At 41.4% G+C, this 19801-nt stretch overlaps 2 protein-coding genes across 2 annotated transcripts; both read left to right on the plus strand.

The window, feature by feature from the left end:
• Positions 1-3164: 3164 nt before the first annotated feature.
• Positions 3165-5189, plus strand: ctxn2 (cortexin 2). Its single transcript, XM_084574845.1, has one exon. It carries the CDS (start codon positions 3198-3200, stop codon positions 3441-3443), a length of 246 nt encoding a protein of 81 aa, XP_084430971.1. The 5' UTR covers positions 3165-3197; the 3' UTR covers positions 3444-5189.
• A 2716-nt stretch (positions 5190-7905) lies between these two features.
• slc12a1 (solute carrier family 12 member 1) lies at positions 7906-19010 on the plus strand. Its single transcript, XM_084541668.1, has 26 exons — positions 7906-8692; positions 9575-9712; positions 9933-10008; positions 11186-11281; positions 11553-11692; positions 11796-11906; positions 12012-12123; positions 12244-12371; positions 12604-12688; positions 12970-13127; positions 13219-13326; positions 13422-13545; positions 13722-13823; positions 13974-14129; positions 14218-14317; positions 14405-14516; positions 14781-14921; positions 15533-15639; positions 15735-15817; positions 16216-16341; positions 16992-17120; positions 17488-17599; positions 17806-17892; positions 18013-18130; positions 18239-18306; positions 18419-19010. The coding sequence occupies exons 1-26, from the start codon at positions 8444-8446 to the stop codon at positions 18552-18554; spliced, it is 3102 nt and encodes a 1033-aa protein (XP_084397794.1). The 5' UTR covers positions 7906-8443; the 3' UTR covers positions 18555-19010.
• The last annotated feature ends 791 nt before the right edge of the window (positions 19011-19801 follow it).

A 19801-nucleotide genomic window follows, 5' to 3' on the forward strand; every position in this document is an offset into this window, starting at 1 on the left:
AACAATAAAATGATAATTCAGTTCCTGACTGGTTGTTCTCACAGTGTACATGCCATGACTGGATGCTTCATAATTCATGCCAAAGGTGCTGCAAAATGACTTCCATACTTGTCAAACTACATTACTGAACATATTTTTGTTAATGTCGGAGGCTCTCGTGTAAATTTAAACTCTAAAGTACTGCCACATTGGTAGAATCCTTGATATATTTTTCATTATTTCCCTGGTAGACATTTGGATCTGATTTCTGTCAGTAATTCAGTTAGTAATTATTGAAATACTCCTCTCTTGTGGCCTCCTTGAAAATCTGCCTATAATAACAATATTCTAGATTATTGTATTTATACATCAAAATGTCAGGCCATTCTTTTTTTTAATAAATATTTTAAATTTCACTGGAGAGTGTAAATCTCATTAAACCATGAGCCCCAGAAGAATGAGTAATGGCTGCAGTTAGGTAAATGGGTCGAGGCCTAATAAAGTATTTAAAACTTTTGCAATTCCACCGCATTCGTCTTTGTACTTTCTCGTAAGATTGTATTATCACACGGGGGTGTGGCGCAGGGTTCATTAACATTAAAGGGGTTACTGTGAGCGCTCTTAATAGAATCTTTTGTTTTACAATCCTCAGTATCAGTTTTGTTCCTGACCTGTTGCATGGCTGAGATAAAAGTCTAACAACGCTTCACAATATTAAAATACGCTTTATGCAACAGGTTTCCTTTAGTAACCAAACGAGTCCAAAGCACATCACCACGCCTTGACACAAGTTAAGGCGCATTTGTTTGCTCTGACCGTTGACATATATGATAAGGGTAACACAGATGGACATTGCCTAATTCAATGACCTTCTGGTTATTATTACATAAATGGGCTTATGAAAAGCTCTCTGACAATAATTTCACTGCAACGCATTAATAATAATGACACACAGTTTGCACCGTTTGAAACTGTCAGAAGAGTTAACTTAATTTGGAAGACCTGTTGTGAAATTTCCCAGTTTGGGATTAATAAAGATCTATCTATCTATCTATTTATCTATCTATCTATCTGTTGGGCGAAATGTTTGAAAATAAATATCAGTGGTGCAGATCTGCTTAAGACTAGATACTGATGCTGACCCAAGAAAACCACATTTCAAAACACACACTGCAGAGGCAGAAACTTGGAAGTGAAATTTAGCGCAGAGAAATATTCTGAATTTTGGCACTATACACAAACCAGTGATGAGCATCTCCCTCATGGCACGTCTTAGCCTTAGATCCAAGACACTGCATCACTGTGACAAAAACTACATTGCTGATGTGAGTTTGCACTGCATAACAATGAAACAGACAACCAGCTGCATTTTCTCATATGGGCAGTCAAATGACCTGCTCCTTCTTTTCACATTCACTGCTGCTAAAATCATTTTAAATACCATTATTTTCTCCTCCAGCATGCAGATTGCATTTGTAAGCCTCCGACCAGAGGGGCTAATTCAATTGGATCCCAGCAAACTGCACCAATTAAAGACACATCATCAAGCCAGGCTTGGAGGATAATGCTGTGTTGTACCAAAAAAAATCCATTGCAGCAGCATTTACAAGTCAGGAGCAGTAAGAGGCAGCATTTCTCCTGCTGCCTATACCTTGATATTCTTGTTCGATTTTGGTAGAGTCATTTTGGGAAAAGCCAAAAAAGCCAGAGAGGGGAGGATGAAGGCAGAAGAAGCGGACAAGACGGCAGATTGCTTGTTTATGCTGCTGCATACACCCTGTTGCTGAGGGGAGGAATGTTGTGAATGACTGAGGCAGCAGAGCAGCTGAGTGAGACTAACAAGTGGTTGCCATGCAGCAGGAGCAAGCGTGCGTGCTTCTGGAGGGAGAGATAGAGAAACAGAATGATAATGAGCAGGAGGCAGCAAGTAAAGGAGCATGAGGACAGGAGCTGTATCTCTCAGAAGAGACACATATAACAGCTTGATCCAGCCTCTGCCTTGCTTCTCTGTTTCTCTCTTTGCTTCAAGCTTTTTTTGCTTAGATGAGCCTTGCACATCCAGCATGCCAGCAATGGATGGATTAATGGAGATATGTCTGAGAGCTCAAAGATGGAAGAGTTGTCTGCAAGAAACATCGGCAGCAACAGGTCTATAAGGATGGCACGATAATGATGGTGAGACGCCTGCTTTTTCTTCTCTAACATCCCCACCAAATAATCCTGTCAATGCAGTCTCCTTTTTGTTTACCCTACCTCACCTCCCTCCCTCTCGCTTCTCTCTTTCTCACCATGCATACTTGTGCAGTGTCCTCCTCCTCATTGTACTTTCCTTCCTCCGCGTCTGTCTCTTTCCCAATTCTCTCTGTGCATTTCCCTGTCCCTGCCTATATGTATCGTCCCTCTCTCATCCACCACCCCCCTCCCCTTCCTCTCACCCGAGCCACCTGCTGCTTGTGTTCATATGAAAGATTTGGGAGGAAAAGAATGACAGACTTTCACTTGTATGACCACACCGATTTTGCAGTCATGTTTCGGTCAGTTGCCGTTGCTTTCTTAACGTCTAATGGAATTACACTGTCTGGCAGGCGTCTGCTCACATGCAACAGGTAGAGATTCCTTTCCTCTAAAACACACATGCATGCGTAAGGTTGTGTCTTCATGAGATGTGACGTTTTCATTGATACCCTACTGCTTTGTCTTTGTTTAACAGCAGGCTATGCACTGCGACACACTGAAATTGTAACCTGACTTAAGGGAATGTAGTCAGGATACTGGCTTGTTTTCCTGAACCCATTTTCCATGTTTGCTTTTTGTAATTTTCTGCAAAATTCCCAGAGGGGCAGAGGGAGCGAGAGAGAGAGGGAGATAGATAGATAGATACATCGAAGTGCCTGGACATCTATTTGATATCACATGCAAAAGCTGCTACACAAAGATACCTGTAATTCTTCTTGTTTTATTCAGCTCAACGTTTAAATGCGGGGATATCTATGTTTCCTCTACCACGTCTGCATTTCTTCCTCTCAGACTACGCAGCATGTGCATTAGCTGAGATAATACTTAAATAGAAATAGGTTGATAAAATGGACCCCTTCCGGAAAAGAGACAACACAGCACTAATCCGAAGCCGCCGTTTAACCCCTGTCCAGGTAACATGCGGGCTTCTAAACGCCTGACCCCACCAGAGGAGAGATGAGGCACCTAGATGCTGGTTTACCATGAGCAGCATCCACTTCAACCACTCCCTTGCTGCCATGAGCGGAAACGACATGATGGCGCATTCTCTGACTCTGGAGCAGAAGACGGCATTCGCTTTTGTGGGGATGCTACTGGTGTTCCTGGGGCTGCTGATAGTGAGGTGTTTCAGGATCCTGCTGGACCCCTACAGCAGTATGCCCTCCTCCAACTGGGCTGATGGCATTGAGGGGCTGGAGAAAGGGACGTTTGAGTACGCCCTTACTTAACACAGGGACACACACACACACACACACACACCCTGACAGATAGAAATGTCCACAGAAACACTTACACGAACACACTTGCACACATTCAAACACCTTGCGTTATCCTTGCACCTAATGCCGACACACCATAAAGACATCTATCTGTGACGCACTGGAGACAATGTGTGGTTCGACCTGTGTGCATTGTCTCTCAACTGTACGTGACTGTTGTGTATGTGTGACAGAGTGCGAGGCAGATGCTGTGTCACATTCTCTGCCCTTCTGCCAGGGGGTGTGTAGCTCAGCTCATTGATTTACACAGACCTTGGCCGAAGCTCCCTTTAACCCATACCTACAAGTTGAATGTGTGTAAATGATAAGAGGGACAAGAGATCTGGGTGAGCCGTTCTTGGACTGTTCAGATTTAGCTTGAAGACTCAGGGACAGGATTCATTATGTGGACTATGTGAACGGGATACAGGGGTTCTGCACAAGAATGTACATGAGTGGGTACAGGGTATCATGTCAGACTATAGTGCTCCGTGGACTGATCAGATCCAGCGTGGTTGCTGCTGCTGCTGCTGCTACTGCTGTGTGCAGACTGGCCCTCGGTGCAGATGTGTCTTGTTTTCTGAAGTCCAAACACTGAGCTTAACAAACTGTGATTTACATTATGGTGTAACTGTTTCTAAACGACGCAAACTCAACTCTTAAGAGTTTGCGCTGCTGCTGATTTTGAACGACGGTGTACAGTATGTTGCCACAATTACATGCTCGAGCGAAAGACAAAAACACAACTGTTTACTTATGAGAGTATGTCCGGACAGACATGTGATAGTGTTGCTTTATGACTTGACAAATCCATTTGTCTAAGGTTTGGCTGATGAGATCAAGCCAAAGAAGGAAGGACTCTCTCTCTCTCTCTCTCTCTCTCTCTCTCTCTCTCTCTCTCTCAGCGCTGCTACTTTTCTAACGACAAGGAGAATCTCTCACTGACTGGCTGCAAAGGAAAAGGTCACGTGGAAAACAAAGGGTGGGGGTGTGTGTCAGCACTGCACGTGAACATCTTCTTCCTCTATTCTCAGCCATCCTCAACCTCACTCACCTGACAGGACTTGTGTACGTGTCTGCAGACGGCTCTGAGTCTGGAGCGTTCCTTTGCTAATTTCTACGGTCTACGGTTTCTCCTTAGTGCTGTGAATCTGCCTTACTGTGACCTTCAATGGGTTTATGTGCCTTCATCTAGAAACAATAGAGCACCAGTTTGTGTGTGAGTGTGTGTGCGAGCACATGCGTGGGTGCGTGCGTGCCATTTCATGATGACAGACCTGTTGCTTGCTCAGCTGGTGGTAGAAATTTTGCATTGTTTTCATTAGATTCAATGATGTGAAATAAATAGAATTTCTTCTCTTTAAAACATTGCTGGTCAAGTCTTTGCCTTTTAAAGTCTCTTATTTGACATCTGTGAGTCAGCAGAGGTCAGTTTTAATGAGCACGTTGCAGCAAACAACTGTGGCTCAAAGTTGATGAAAATTTAAAGCCTTTGTTGACCTGTCTGCTTCTACGCTGTGACAGTGATCATTCAACATGGCGACAGCAACAGACAGAGAGGGAGCAAGAGAGAGCATTAGCCCAGCACTAGAAAAAATTATTTCATTATTATTATAACACTGGTACAGGCAGATTCTGAAACAGGAGTTTTTTGGTATCTCTGTGCGTGTGTGTGAGAGAAATACTGCAACAGAAAGTGAAATACAAGTATCCATTGACAGTCTTGCAGTAATAAGCCAGGTCCTGATCTACGGCGCCATTTTAAACTCAGAGCCCACCATGCATACCTCCCTCAACGCGCGTCATTCTTTAGGAATGCAACAATTATTGCACCCGTGTCAGTGTCACTGTCACCTCTGTGACATCCTTATCTGGAATCTATTTTTAGTGGAAACACATTGTCCCTCTTCCTCTAGTCTACAAGCCCACTTTCAAGAAAAACAAGTCGCACAGATTACCTATTAAGTTTTAACGTTTGTTCTGCTTTGCGTTGTGTCTTCACATTGGACTGTGCATTCATTTCATATGTTATCTGAAATTTAGGTAAAAAAGAGGTCGAAGGATCTCCTTAGATTCTTCACTATCACTAATAATCAGAATGAAACGTCTATTTTATTGATTTCCTTCTTTAAAGGACACAGATGTAATTAGGACACTATAGTACAAGCCTTTGCTGCTGAATTCACAGAAAGTTTGTTTACAGAATTCCCTGTTACATAGTGTGGGACTGATGAGATGGACAAATAATGAACCTTAGCTCTGCTGATTATCAGTCATTAGTTTTATTGCTTGTGGTCTTCGGACCTCACAAGCGATATACTTGATATGACGTGATAAGAACAGGAGATACAATAGGGTTTTTACTACCTAAGCTATCTAAAGTCCTATTACATGGTCAATTATATAGTTGGTAATTTCCAAAAATAGTTACTTGAATTAATAAAGCCACAAACACTTTAAGAAGTATGTTTTATTTCCTTTGTTTTCAAGTAAACACGGGAGCGGTCGTCTGGAGAAATGAGCTGAAGCTGAAACGTAAAGTCTAACACCTGAGGCCTTGTGTCAAATCTGAAGGCTGCTTTAGATCAGCTGTGTTTCATTTTAAAGCAGAACACCTCTGCAAGCCTGTATGAATGGACGCATCAATGATTACCTACCATGAGTTATATTAATGTTTTATAGCAATTATTAATGAATATAAACCGTATATGTTTAATAATTCACTTTTAACTGATTCTAAGCTGCCCCAGTTCTTGGATCTCCTTTTCGTGGTTATTCACACGTTAATGTCACTTTAAAATAAAATGAGACGTACTGTATGCTTCGGTCAAAGGTGATCATTTAATTAAGCAATTCAAATCAGAGTGAGAGCCGTCCTAGCCAAACATTTTATGAAGTGGAAAATTACAAATTACAGAAGAGTGTTCTTTCTTTTTATCTTATTAGTTTTAATATCTGTAAAATTGTTACATTTTAAGAAGCTTTATAGTTTTAAATAGTAGCTTGTGAGTATCTTTACACACAGTTTTACCATGATGTTGAATTATTTAGTCTTGCACTTTCGTTTCGTTTTTATATTATAAAAGATGGCAGCTACTAATTCCCCCTTTTTAACTCTAACCTTATTTTTCATTAATAAAAGCATGCAGAAAAAGTTATGTTTGACTGGAGGTGTCCCATTTTATTTCTGAACGACAGACGTAATTAGCAGGCCGACATTGACAGCAAAGGTGACCTACAAGGTTTACAAGGCTGTTTATTTGTTGTGGCTATTTAAAATGTAGCATCAGGAATCGCGTCTGCAGATGTCGACATTTACGCATTTAATGACTTGTTTTGCGTTGCAGAGCAAGGTTTGATAAATGCTGCAATGGGATTTTTCTACCTCTTTTAAGCCCTCTGGTCATTAAGCAGAGTGCAGATTGCCGTACTCTCCGTGCAGACTGTAGCACGAGCACCTGCGGCTACTGTGCAGGCTCAACAGTCCTCAGAGGAGCGCTGCGTCCTCCGGATTTACTAAAGCAGAGCAGGGAAATGTCAAGCAGCCTTGATAATAAAAAAGGAATCACCTTAATTTTAAGTCCAAACTGTTGGAGAGTCAGATGATCACAAACACTGCTAGGAAAAAACAGCAGTGTGGCATGAGACAAGACCATGGGCTGTTTAACCACTAAGAGTCTCTAAGCGCAACCATACAACTGTCGTCACTTGTAAAAATGTCCTTTTGCAGTCTGATTACGAAAAAGAAGTGAGGCAGCAAGGGAAAAGTTCTACTCCGGTGTAGTCATTGCACCCTGGGTGGACATTTTTCTTTCCACAGCATGACTCAGTATTACTCATACAGAAAAATCACATCAGCTTTGAACCCCTGTGTTTCGAATCCGATAAGCGTTGTGAAATTGATTGCCACCGTTCAATCTGCACACAAACACACGTGCTGGAATATTATTCTCAGTTTGCAATACATCCAAGGTCAGGCTTCAAGTCATTAGCCTGCCTTTCACTGTGCGCATAAATCACTGTGGTGTATCAGTAATAAGGAAGTTTACCTGTTAAGAGGTCTTTTAAAGGCACTTTAGAAGTCATGTGGCTTGAGTGAACTCCCTCCGGCATGTTCCTGTAATTCATGGTCTTATATTAACTCCTCATGAATAAGGCCATTTCTTCTGTGCTTGCCAACCCACTGACGTTCCTTCCTAACAGTTTGTGACAAACAGAATCATTAGAGGTAACATTTATTTAATTAGTTCAGAGCTCAGTTTCTTATTCACTGTATTATGGCTCTTCCTCCCCTTATCACACAGCGTCTGTGATTAAATCTGATTGGATACTATTAAAAATTAAGATTTTTCTTTTTCTGTCAAAGTCACTCTCACTGTATAGGCTGAGGCAACCTTGAAAACTTTCCTTCATTATATAGCTTTTCTTTAAATGGGAACTTCCTTGTGGATGCTTCCCGGTGATAGGTCTGAGGAAATACTTCTCAAAGACCCATAAACTGCAACCACAGAACAACATGTGCTGTTTCCCTGCACTTCAGACAATAATATTAGTAATCAATTCTCCAGAACTCAGGCAATGAGCGCCTTTATCTTTCGCTTGGCGTTTATGACTTGGTTAATCGTTAAGCAGTGCCTTTGTGTCCCCGAGGATGGAGCAAGGACATATCTGACACCCCTTGTTCGTTTTTTTTCTGAGGGTTGATCCAGAGAATTAGCCAATGACTGGCAGCCAGTGTATGACCCTGGGATCTTGGGTATAAAGGTAGGCCATTTGACACAAACCAACCTCAGATCAAGAAGCTCAGAGCAGCGGAAGCATTCTCCACATAGCCAAGTCTATATATCAATAAACGAGGATAACAACACCGGTTGAGTGACGGTTGGATGTCTGAAGACTTTAGACCTGCACTGCTGCACACTGTTTTACCGTTGACTGTTTAAGTCTGAGAACCTCCTGCAGCATTCGTGATGGAGAGGCTCAGGTCGAGCACAGGGGAGCACATTAACGCCGCTTATGATGCCAATCTGGATGAACCTCCAGTCTACGAGGAGGCTAACGGGGACCGCCGCACTGTCCGGCCCTCGGTGGTCAGTGCCTTTGGTCATGACACTTTAGACCGTGTGCCTCACATTGACTTCTACCGTAATGCAGGCAGCGTGAGTGGTCACAGAGCAGTGCGACCATCCCTGCAGGAGCTCCACGATGTGTTTCAGAAGGTAAGTGTGCAAACATTTGACTAAAGTTTTCAAATCTGAATACTAAGGTGCTCAATAAGAGTTCCGGCAATAAATGATCTGCACGCTGTTTTCTGTTTCAATATTGCACGTTTGTCCTTCACGTCACCTTTTGCAGAAAGTAACTCCAACCTGTTTTTCTACCAAACTCAAGTCACTGACTATGTAACAGCAGTCTTTGTTCTGCCCCTGAGCTACACAGGTCATCCCTTCAGGTTAAAGACTTAAAACAGAGAGAAATGGGATACTTTACTACTGTTTAATCATTCAAAAATCTTCACAGTGTCCACAGTTCATCTCTTTATGTAAAACCTTGTAAAACTAAAAAGGACACCAAAAGTTATTTCTTGAACTCAGAGGCAGTTAACAGAATTGACACACATTGAAGTTTTTACTGCGTTTTATTAGGCCGTATTGCCAAAGAGATGGGGGGTCGTAGGTCAGCTGTGTTTATAGGCTCAACTGGATTAGCATTTCTAAACAGATAAATAAAATTATTTAGCACTCTTTCTGTCTGGAAATGAAAGAAATAATTTGCCATGGCACACGAGGGCAAATTGTGTGGCTACGTTTGGTTATGCATCAGTGATCAGCATCTTGACGATGGGATTTTAAAATGTTGACTGGGAATCAGTGTTTCATGTAATGTTCTAAGCAGGAGAAACATCCTGACAATAAAACACGTTTTGTGTCTAATAATGGGAGAACAGAAAAGACATAGCCCCACAGACCTTCTTCATAATTATTATTATTTTTGTAATTGGTAAATCACAGTTATTACGATTATATCTCACTTACGTCTATCAAGAAAAATGTAAAAGTTTCCATCCACTTATTTTTTTCCCCTCTGCATTCTCGCAACAGAATGGAGCGATCTCTGTCCCGGACACCGTGGAGGATGAAGGTGAGGGGAGTGTCGGGACCCCCTCTGATGACCTGGAGTCTGCTCCCATTGAAAAAGGCCAAGGAGGAGTGAAGTTTGGCTGGATAAGGGGTGTCCTGGTGAGTTACGCTGGGTCATGGTGAGCTCCCCTCTGCTTTATATAAGCGGGGTCACTCGTTACTGTGACCTGGCAAGAAGAGACCCCATGTGTCTCAATAACACTGCAGGGTCAAGTGGGGCTTTCAAGGCCAGAGTCTGGCAGTCGTTTACATTTGAGCTGCTTCAAATCATGGTCACAAAGTGAAGAATTTGAACTTAAATTGTTCTTCTCATCCACAGGTAAGATGCATGCTGAACATCTGGGGTGTCATGTTGTTCATTCGTCTGTCCTGGGTGTTTGGACAGGCTGGCTGGGGTAAGTGAGTCAAGAGCACATCTATACTCGTCCAACTTGTCCAATGTGGATTTTAGCAGCCTTTCTGGTGGTAGTCATTATTTTACTTTGGTTCTTTTGTAATTTCTATTTTCATCTTTGGCTGCCTGGAAGTTTTTAAGAGGACTTATTCGCAGTTCCTATTACACAGCTCTGGTCAGGCTGGGAACGGTTGCTCGTGTTGGTCTGTAAAAAGCTCACTAGATGTAAGTTAGGCAGATGAACTAGACTTGGCCGAGTCAGTTTCCATCAGTGAATCCAAAGATGATTCTGCCCGGGGCAAAAGCAGACAGATCGTACAAATCTGTGCTCTGGTGACAAATTAGCATGCCATTAAACGGTAATTTTAGGTAATTCCAGAGACAATTAAAGAATTACACAGTTCTCCTGTCGTTTGCAGGGAAGCACTGAATTGCTGCAAATTCAATTTGAATAGCTTTTCTGAGCTCCCGTAATAACTGCTCAAGGTCTATTCTGAGAGCCAAACTTCTCTGAGCAACATTAAAGAGTGTGAGACAAAGAGAGAGGATATTCTGTTAATAGTTTTGTGTGTTCATCGATCTGCCAGCAGCCACTTTTGTTCTGGCGGTGTAACTAAATAGTTTCGAGGGGCAGAGAAATCCGCCAGCAGTAGACGGACCGAGTAAAGCTGATGACTGTCACTTATAGCCTCCAGGGCCCTTATAGCAGCATTTTTCAACCTTTTTTGAGCCGAGGTACATTTTTTTCATTGAAAAAATCACAAGGCACACCACCAACCAAAAATGTTAAAATAATGAAACTCTGTATTAACAAGTCATTCTTGTCAAAGTGTCTTGAATAGGAATCAAATAAACACAAAGAAAAAAGTCTTATATATATATATATATATACACAGACACTCGACAATGGCATATTATTTGCAGATAATAAATAATTTGTTTTCAAAAAATTTTTTTCTTAGATCAATTAGGTGAAATTGGATAATTTTCCACGGCACACCTGACGATCTCTCACGGCACACTAGCGTGCCACGGCACAGTGGTTGAAAAACACTGCCTTATAGAGCATGTTAAGTCTTGCGTGTGTTGGTGTGTTTATCATTCATTTCACACAGAGCACTGCATGACTGATCACTTTAATATAATGCTAATTATTTGCTTACATTTGTGCATTGCAGGTCTGGGAATTGTGGTCATTCTTCTCAGCTGTGTGGTCACCACCGTCACTGGCCTTTCCATGTCTGCCATTTGTACTAATGGCGTGGTGAGAGGAGGTAAGTCATTGCATTGTCAACTCACATAAAACAACTTAATGTACAAGAACTTAGAGTGACAAGTGACAAACTACTGATTAACTTTCACTGCCAACACCAACAGTTAAAACATAATTTATAAATTTATACTCCCGGCGATAACACACACTCATTGCTGACTTCAAGTCTTTTATTGAGATGATGAAATAATCATGAGGACAATGTTTCCAGATAAGGCGATTAATCATCCACTACTGTATGTGTGTGTGTGTGCTTCATTTTGTCATTCCAGGTGGAGCCTACTACTTGATATCTCGAAGTCTGGGACCAGAGTTCGGCGGATCAATTGGTTTGATTTTCGCCTTTGCCAATGCAGTGGCTGTAGCCATGTATGTGGTGGGATTTGCGGAGACAGTCGTCGATTTGCTCACGGTGTGTGATGTTACAATTATCGAGTCAGTGCTGAAGCAACTATAGAAATGTGTATTTGCAAGACACTGAACACTCACTTGTACCCCTTCCTTGACACTCTCAGGAGCATGAGCTTCTCATGGTGGATCCATTAAACGACATCAGAATTGTCGGCGTCATTACGGTGGTGCTGCTCTTGGGCATATCCGTTGCTGGAATGGAATGGGAGGCAAAGGTGAGAGGTGGACGTTTTTACTGGTAGTTCACCAGTCTCTGGGCTTGTCGTGATAAAGCGCCCTAACTCCCAACTTTAATCCGTTTCTTTCATTTCTACCCACAGGCACAGATTGTCCTACTTATCATCTTGCTGGTGGCCATCGTGAACGTATTTGTGGGAACATTCATCCCTGCAACCGAAGATAAGAAAGCCGAAGGCTTTTTCAATTACGACTGTAAGAGACGTAACCATTGCACGTCCACATAACAAATGAAACTGTATTCATTCACACTGTTCATTTTCACTCTTCCTCTCCACTTGACCTCTCACTCTTTTTATTTTTTTTTTTTTACAGCCAAAATCTTCATGGAGAATTTTACGCCAGATTTTAGAGGTACAGAGTCATTCTTTACAGTGTTTGCCATCTTTTTCCCTGCGGCTACGGGCATCCTGGCTGGAGCCAACATCTCTGGAGACTTGAGGGTAAGTTTTCATTATCATGCTATGCTATATTATGATATGGTACATAGGTTTCTAAATAAATTGCTAGAGGTGATTAAAAAACTGTGTGTAGTTTTTATACTGTGAATAAATCATTGGGATTGTATCAGAAACACCTTTCACTTATTAATTAATTTATGGTTTTGACTATATTTTTATTTACAGAAACCTTTTTCTTCATAAAATAGTAACATCAATCTGTGTTATTTTACAGGATCCTCAGGCTGCCATACCTAAAGGTACCTTGTTGGCCATCCTGATCACTGGAATCACCTACCTGGCTGTGGCCCTTTGTGTCTGTAAGTACAATAATCTATAAAATGCAACTGAAGTGAATGAAATTACTCACTGGTGTAAGAAGAAAAACAGTACACTTCTGGAGAATTACCTTTGGGGTATACAGTTATGCCCTGGTTTAGACTTATTCATAAGAACAGTAACCTGTGTGCCAATCCAGAGAATTTTCTAAGTTGTGCTTGCAAGCTAGCATTTGTCTAGATATCACATGAAAACATTATATTTAAAAAAATAAATAAAAAAATCTCAAGCAATGCATCGGTTCTTTTCCTTAAATGCACAGCTGCTACTGTTGTCCGGGATGCCACTGGAAATAGTACGGACATCGTCACTCCCGGGGTACCATGTAACGGTTCAGCAGCTGTTGCCTGTGAACTTGGCTATAACTTCTCCTCCTGCGCAGTAGACACGTGCAAATTTGGCTTGATGAACAACTTCCAGGTACACAGACTTTCAGCTTAACCTGCATACAAGGCGATTCTTTTTTTCTCCCCAAACCATTAATGGTCCCTGCTCGTCACTTCCGATTCAGGTGATGACCATGGTGTCTGGGTTTGGTCCACTCATCATCGCCGGAACATTTTCAGCCACACTTTCGTCAGCCCTGGCTTCCCTTGTCAGTGCGCCTAAAGTCTTCCAGGTCAGTAACTAAACTACTTTTTTCAAATGCAGTGCAGGTAAAGTGGCTCTTAACTTTTGGAAACCTTTTATAACTTGAGTTCTGTCCCTCCCCAGGCACTGTGTACGGACAATATCTACAAGATCCTGCACTTCTTTGCCAAAGGTTATGGCAAGAACAACGAGCCACTCCGTGGCTATGTCCTCACATTCATTATTTCTGTGGCCTTCATTCTCATTGGTGAGTCATAGTCAGACTATATCATCTCAGCATCCTTACAACAACTAACATCTTATACTTTATGCATTTTATACCATCACATATGATTTCACCTCAAGGAGCCAAATTGAGCTGCCTTTTATGCATATTCACATGCCTGTTCCAAAGTCAAAGCAACCTCTTTTTTGCATTTGTAGGTAATCTCAACGTCATCGCTCCTATCATCTCAAACTTCTTCCTGGCATCATATGCTCTCATTAATTTCTCCTGCTTCCACGCATCCTACGCCAAGTCTCCAGGTGGGTCTCTACACAGCAGCACACAAACGAAAAGTTTTAGTAGTAACCACCCACCCAGCGCTACGATTTTTCCTTTTATCCTGAATTTATGTTTGCAGGAACAAAGAATACATTAAAACAGAGCATACTTTTTTTTGTTTGTTTTTGCAGGTTGGAGGCCAGGCTATAAATACTACAACATGTGGCTATCCTTACTGGGAGCACTGCTCTGCTGTGCCGTTATGTTTGTTATCAACTGGTGGGCGGCTCTGCTCACATATGCCATTGAAATCCTCCTCTACGTTTATGTCACAGTCAAGAAGCCAAGTAAGGAAATTAATTGTGCATGCTTGAAAGTGCTCCACATTCGTGATGCCGATATGGTTAAACTAACCAGTTTTTATTTCATCTCCAGACGTGAACTGGGGTTCGTCGACGCAGGCTGTGACATTTGTGAGCGCAGTCAACAACGCCCTTTCGCTGTCTGGCGTGGAAGATCATGTCAAGAACTTCAGGTAAGAATCTGCGTTGCTGCGCTTTGGGATATTTTAAGAAGCCATACACAGGGTGTGACGCTGTAAAACATTCTGTTTTTTTTATAGGCCTCAGATCTTAGTACTGACAGGTTCAGCACGAAGCAGGCCTGCTCTCCTGGACCTGGCTCACTCCTTCACTAAGAACTATGGCCTCTGTCTCACAAGTGAAGTGTTTGTGGTAGGTTATGTTGTGATTTCATTATCGGTGCATAAATACTTTAATTATTTTAAAAAAATATATCAAGCTTTGTACATTGAGCAGATTAATTTAAGAGTACAAACATCCTATGCAATGGATAGTCAAATATCAAGCAGGTATGAGGGAAATGTCAACTGTCGTTTATGGTCAGGCATGTGTTCTGATTTTTTTTTTTAAAAATCAATGTATTTGGGATATCTTACCTTCTAAAACAAACTCTTCCTTATTTTGTGATCTCTTTAGGGTCCAAGATCAGAGGCCCTTGAAGAGATGAATGCAGGAATGGAGAAGAACCAGCAATGGCTTAGGAAGACCAAACGCAAGGCCTTTTACGTGGCTGTGGCTTGTGAGACCTTCAGGGACGGGACTGAGAGTCTGCTGAAGGTCAGTGCCAACACATGTCTCTGATAAAACTGAAACAAAACAAGAACAGTGCGCCTGATTAGAGTGTAACCAGCAAGTTTTGATAAAAAGGCGATTTTGCAGAAGAAGGATTTACTGACCCATTTATTCCTCACAACACTGAGTATCTATTGCTTTGTTATGACTCTGACCAAGACCTATCGCAAGGATCTGGCCCGAACATTATTGCAGGAGGTTGAAGAGGAGGGAGTTAATGAGGAGCAGGGTAACATTCTTATGGCTCAGACTATCACACTCTCAAGATAAGGCCTCTGTTCATTGTCAGGATTGCTTACTTCAAACAGTACGACAGATTAAAAGCTATAATTGATTAACACTGCACTGGATGAGTCCCTGCAGACAAAGTGAGATCTGCTGAGTGATCCGGTCTTAAAATCTGGCAGTAAAACTGCTATAGCCTTAGTCTGGGACATTTTGAAACTTTCTGGGACCTGTTTTTTTGTTGCTTTAGAAAGTTAATGAAGACACCAGGTTTTACAACCTATGGATAACATGGTGCTTCTGTTGTGTCAGTCATCAACTCATTCTGATTTGGGCTTTTATCTTTATGAGTGTTGTCCTTCTCTTTACAGGCTTCTGGCCTTGGCCGTATGAGGCCTAACACATTGATGATGGGCTTCAAGCAAAACTGGAGGACTGCAGGCTCAGAAGCTGTGCAGAGTTATGTGGGAATACTTCAGTAAGTCACGAATACGCCCACACACACATACACAGCTGTTAACGTGGGTAGGTGATCTGTGACTTGAACGGCTGTCCTAATTCTCTTTTGGACAGTGATGCATTCGACTTTGAGTACGGGACACTGCTCCTGAGGATAAACCAGGGACTGGATGTGTCGCACATTGTCGAGGCAGAAGGTCAGTTTGAATGTGAAGGAATTACAATAAAAATATCGAAGAAATGCATGTGTCCATAGCAAAAAGAATAAAAAGTAAATACAATAATTCACTTGAACTCGCTATAAAATTAGCTTCTCGTGTCTGAAACCACCAAAGGATTAATAAAAGTAGCTATCAGGCACTGCAGTGTCGTTGTGTTGACCGCCCACAGTAAATGATTATAATAAAATAACATCGATAAGCCGGGTCAGTTTGTTCTGCAGATTACAGAGTATTTACAATGGCAGACAACAGACAGATAAGATGCTAAAATAACTTCCAGTCTACAGTTGTGCACCTGTAGGAAGCCTATACAATAAAAGGCAAATAAACATCTCACATATTCACAGCAATGGACGTATGATTCTGTCTTTCAGAGGAGATGCTAAAGGCAGCAAAAGCGCAACAGGCACTGGAGGGTGGAATGATGCCAAATGGAGGGAAAGCAAAAGGGCTGTTCAGGAAGTCCAGGAAATCATCTCAGCAAGTCCTCACAACCAGAGGTATCTATCAGATTATTTGTTTGTTAGTGACTCTTAAAAAAAGCTTTCTAAAGCAGCATTAAGGTGGGTATGATCTTTAAGAATGGGGAAGTAGCTTTCACCCTCTCTCATATTTCCACTGAGTCAGAGAATAAAAAAAAAACCATACATTTAACAAATGAAACCGATGACTCACGTCTTTTTTTTTGGAGTTTTCTCCACCCCCATATTGAGTTATAATTGAATCAAACGCTTTGACTAAAGAGGTCTCTGAGGGTGTAATCCAATAATATGGTCCCTTTCGTTCCAGTTTGAAGAGCATCTCTTAAGAGCATCGCTTTAACCCAGACAGCCGAGGGTGCTTGCAGCCTCTTGCTCAATCCGTCTCTGTCTCTGTATCGCTCGCACACACAAACACACGCCTCACCACTGAGCTGCGTCTTGGCAAGACAGCGATGGCCGTTAGTATACAATCTGCATCCCACTCACTGGAACATTAGACCTGAGAGATGGCTGTTCCTGCTGATGTAGAGTCAGCTTTTAATCTTAGTTTGGACTGCTTTCGCCAGCCGACGTAATTCTCCACACTCTGTCAATGAATTATATTCCCTCCTGCTGTTGCTCTCCCTCATCCGGCTCTCAATTTCTCCTATCATTTTTCTCTCCCCCAGTGTCAGTGTGTGGCCCTCCACCCATGCAGGTTGCCAAGATGAATGAGGAGCTGTTGGAGGCCAGTTCTCAGTTCAAGAAGAAAATGCCTAAAGGCACCATTGATGTGTGGTGGCTGTTTGACGATGGAGGTGGGTGCTGGTTCCTCTGGGCCTATAAATTTTAAGAAATGCGTACACAGAGACACATCACATCTTCCTCAGTAATATACAGACAATAAGGAAAACAATGCTAAACAATAAAAAGCAAAAACTGCCAAGCCAAAACCCAAGTTTCATCCATTTGACAACTTTATGGAAATGTTTTCATACTTAGAGATATCCTGTCTGAAAAGTTATCTTGAATATACTTAGTATAGACTTAGACTTAGTCTCTAAAGGCCACACATATAAAAAAAAATATATGTACGACATACTGGATATTTCTAATAATAAAACCAAGTGGATTTTGGGTGATGGTTTTCCAATATATCGATAACAAGTGTTTCCCCTCTCTCAGGTCTTACCCTGCTGCTCCCCTACATCCTCACCACCAGGAAGAAGTGGAAAGACTGTAAATTAAGGATCTTCATTGCAGGGCAACCTGGACGCACTGAGCTGGATAGACAGGAGTGAGTAAACAAATTGATGTTTCAATCGCCACCACTGCTTAATCTGTAGACGATAGATTGGGTACATTAACTGGCAAAACCACGATGTAGAAATTCATGAGCCAACAGCGTCACATTACATTATGGGACGTTTTACTGAGCATTTACTTTCAATGACTGCCTACTTGTATGTGAAATTAACCCACGTGTGACAATTTGACTTGCAGGATGAAGTCTCTTTTGGAGAAATTCAGGATCAACTGCAGCGATATTAATGTGATCGATGACCTCCACATCAGACCCCGAACTGACAGGTAACTGCATGTATTTTCCTCTTAACATATCATAGCATAATAACACATTCAGAGTATATTATTTGTTGAAAAGGTAATGTTTTCCACAGTCAGCTCATGTTTTTACCTGCATTCCTCCAGCTTGAAGCAGTTGGAGGACATGATTGAGCCTTTCCGCCTGCGTGGGGTGACTGACACTATGCAGAAAGAACAACCCTGGAAAATCACTGATGAAGAGTTGAGCAGGTTTGAGGAGAAGGTAAACTCGCTGCCACTTAGTCACTTTGCCATTATACAGCATAGGCTTAATTATCCAGGTATGGAGGTGTTTGGTGTCAAACAACAAAATCTGGTTGCTGTTTTACAGACTAACCTCCAGGTCCGACTGAATGAGCTCCTTCAGGAAAACTCCAAATCAGCCAATCTGATCATTGTGTGAGTATAAACCCGACTGTTGTCTTGATAACATTGAACTACCCAGCTTGATCCAGTGTCAACAAAAACGGTGTCTAACATACTGTATGCCTGTGTTGTTAACCCTCTGCAGGAGCATGCCCATTGCCCGTAAGGAATCTGTCTCTGACTTCCTCTACATGGCCTGGCTGGACACTCTGACAAAGGACCTTCCACCGACTATGCTCATTAGAGGCAACCACAAGAGTGTGCTTACATTCTACTCCTGAGCACCTCACAGGCAACACAGTACTGTAGCTAGAAAGGGATAAGATGGTAATACCAAATATGAACCATGTTCATGAAGCTTGCAATAACACGGATAATACTCAGTCTTCCAGACCATCACCAGCATTTTTATTTAACTCAAGAAACCCTTTCTTTCTAGCTCAGATATTTGGCTTCTAAAGACAACATTTAACTTTTGCACCTAAGGTTCTCTATACATGCTGTCAATGAGGGACAAGACTAGTTTTAAAAATAGAAAATGCATTTCTGACATTGGCTTTGTGAATGTGTCTGAATGGGATTAAGCGGACAAGCACAAAAAGGATTATTTAGAAGTGAGAGGTACGCAGATAATTTTGGGTCCTAACATGGTCAGATCAGTTCAACGAACAGAGACACAGGTAGAGATAAAAAGCTGCTGCCATGGTTACACTGAGTGTGATTGTAAAATACATGTATATAGTAGATGTCTTCATTAGTGGATATTTTTGTGAAGTAAAAACTTTCATAAATGATTAATGGCATTATATTTCTTTTTAAGCCATGGTAATAATGATTTTTTGATATTCACTGAATGTAAAATACACCTCCTTTATACAGTTGTTTGTTTACCTGTTCCACATTATATTGTTTCAATATTTTTAATGTTATTATCACAGTACACTTTTTGTTTAAGTCAAATTAAGGGGAAAAAAAATTATGTAAACCCAATTCTTTAGTATATTTTAACCAACGGTCTGTCTTCTTACTTAAATGTGTAATTGTGATCACATGAAATAAAGAATTAACAAAATATATATAACGTTGAGGTACTTTGTGTAATAGTTGCTTTGGTTTTTATTTAAACTTCTTGCATAGGCCTATTAATGCATTTATATGTATGTGCTCATTTTGACTATAAACAATGAATGTGAATCCCGAGTGGGAATGGTGATTTATTTCCACGGGTGCAGCAATGGATTTAATATTTCAGATCTGACTTAATAATCACAAGTACAGATAGATGATTAAGAAACTGGGGACAAAGTCATCAACTTATCGCTAGATCATCACATAATTACAATGGTGCCCTAAATGATTTTAAGGCACTATTGACCCATATTTAGCTCTGTTATCAGATAATGGCCACGGCATACATGTGGTGTGGTGGGCCAAATTGACAAAAATGTCCAGTCAAAGTCCAGTTAAATTAACAATTAAAAGAACTACAAACCCCAAAATGACAGAAGGCTTGTGTGACTCCCAGGAT

The sequence above is a fragment of the Chelon labrosus genome (assembly GCF_963514085.1).
Source record: "Chelon labrosus genome assembly, chromosome: 3".
Classification (NCBI taxonomy): Eukaryota; Metazoa; Chordata; class Actinopteri; order Mugiliformes; family Mugilidae; genus Chelon; species Chelon labrosus.

Bases quoted from the DNA above. Each gene is read 5' to 3' on its own strand.
- ctxn2 (XM_084574845.1), top strand. From the start codon at position 3,198: ATGAGCAGCATCCACTTCAACCACTCCCTTGCTGCCATGAGCGGAAAC.
- slc12a1 (XM_084541668.1), top strand. From the start codon at position 8,444: ATGGAGAGGCTCAGGTCGAGCACAGGGGAGCACATTAACGCCGCTTAT. The intron at 13,128-13,218 runs GTACACAGACTT...CTTCCGATTCAG, and splicing joins GCTTGATGAACAACTTCCAG to GTGATGACCATGGTGTCTGG. The intron at 14,130-14,217 runs GTAAGGAAATTA...TTTCATCTCCAG, and splicing joins TGTCACAGTCAAGAAGCCAA to ACGTGAACTGGGGTTCGTCG.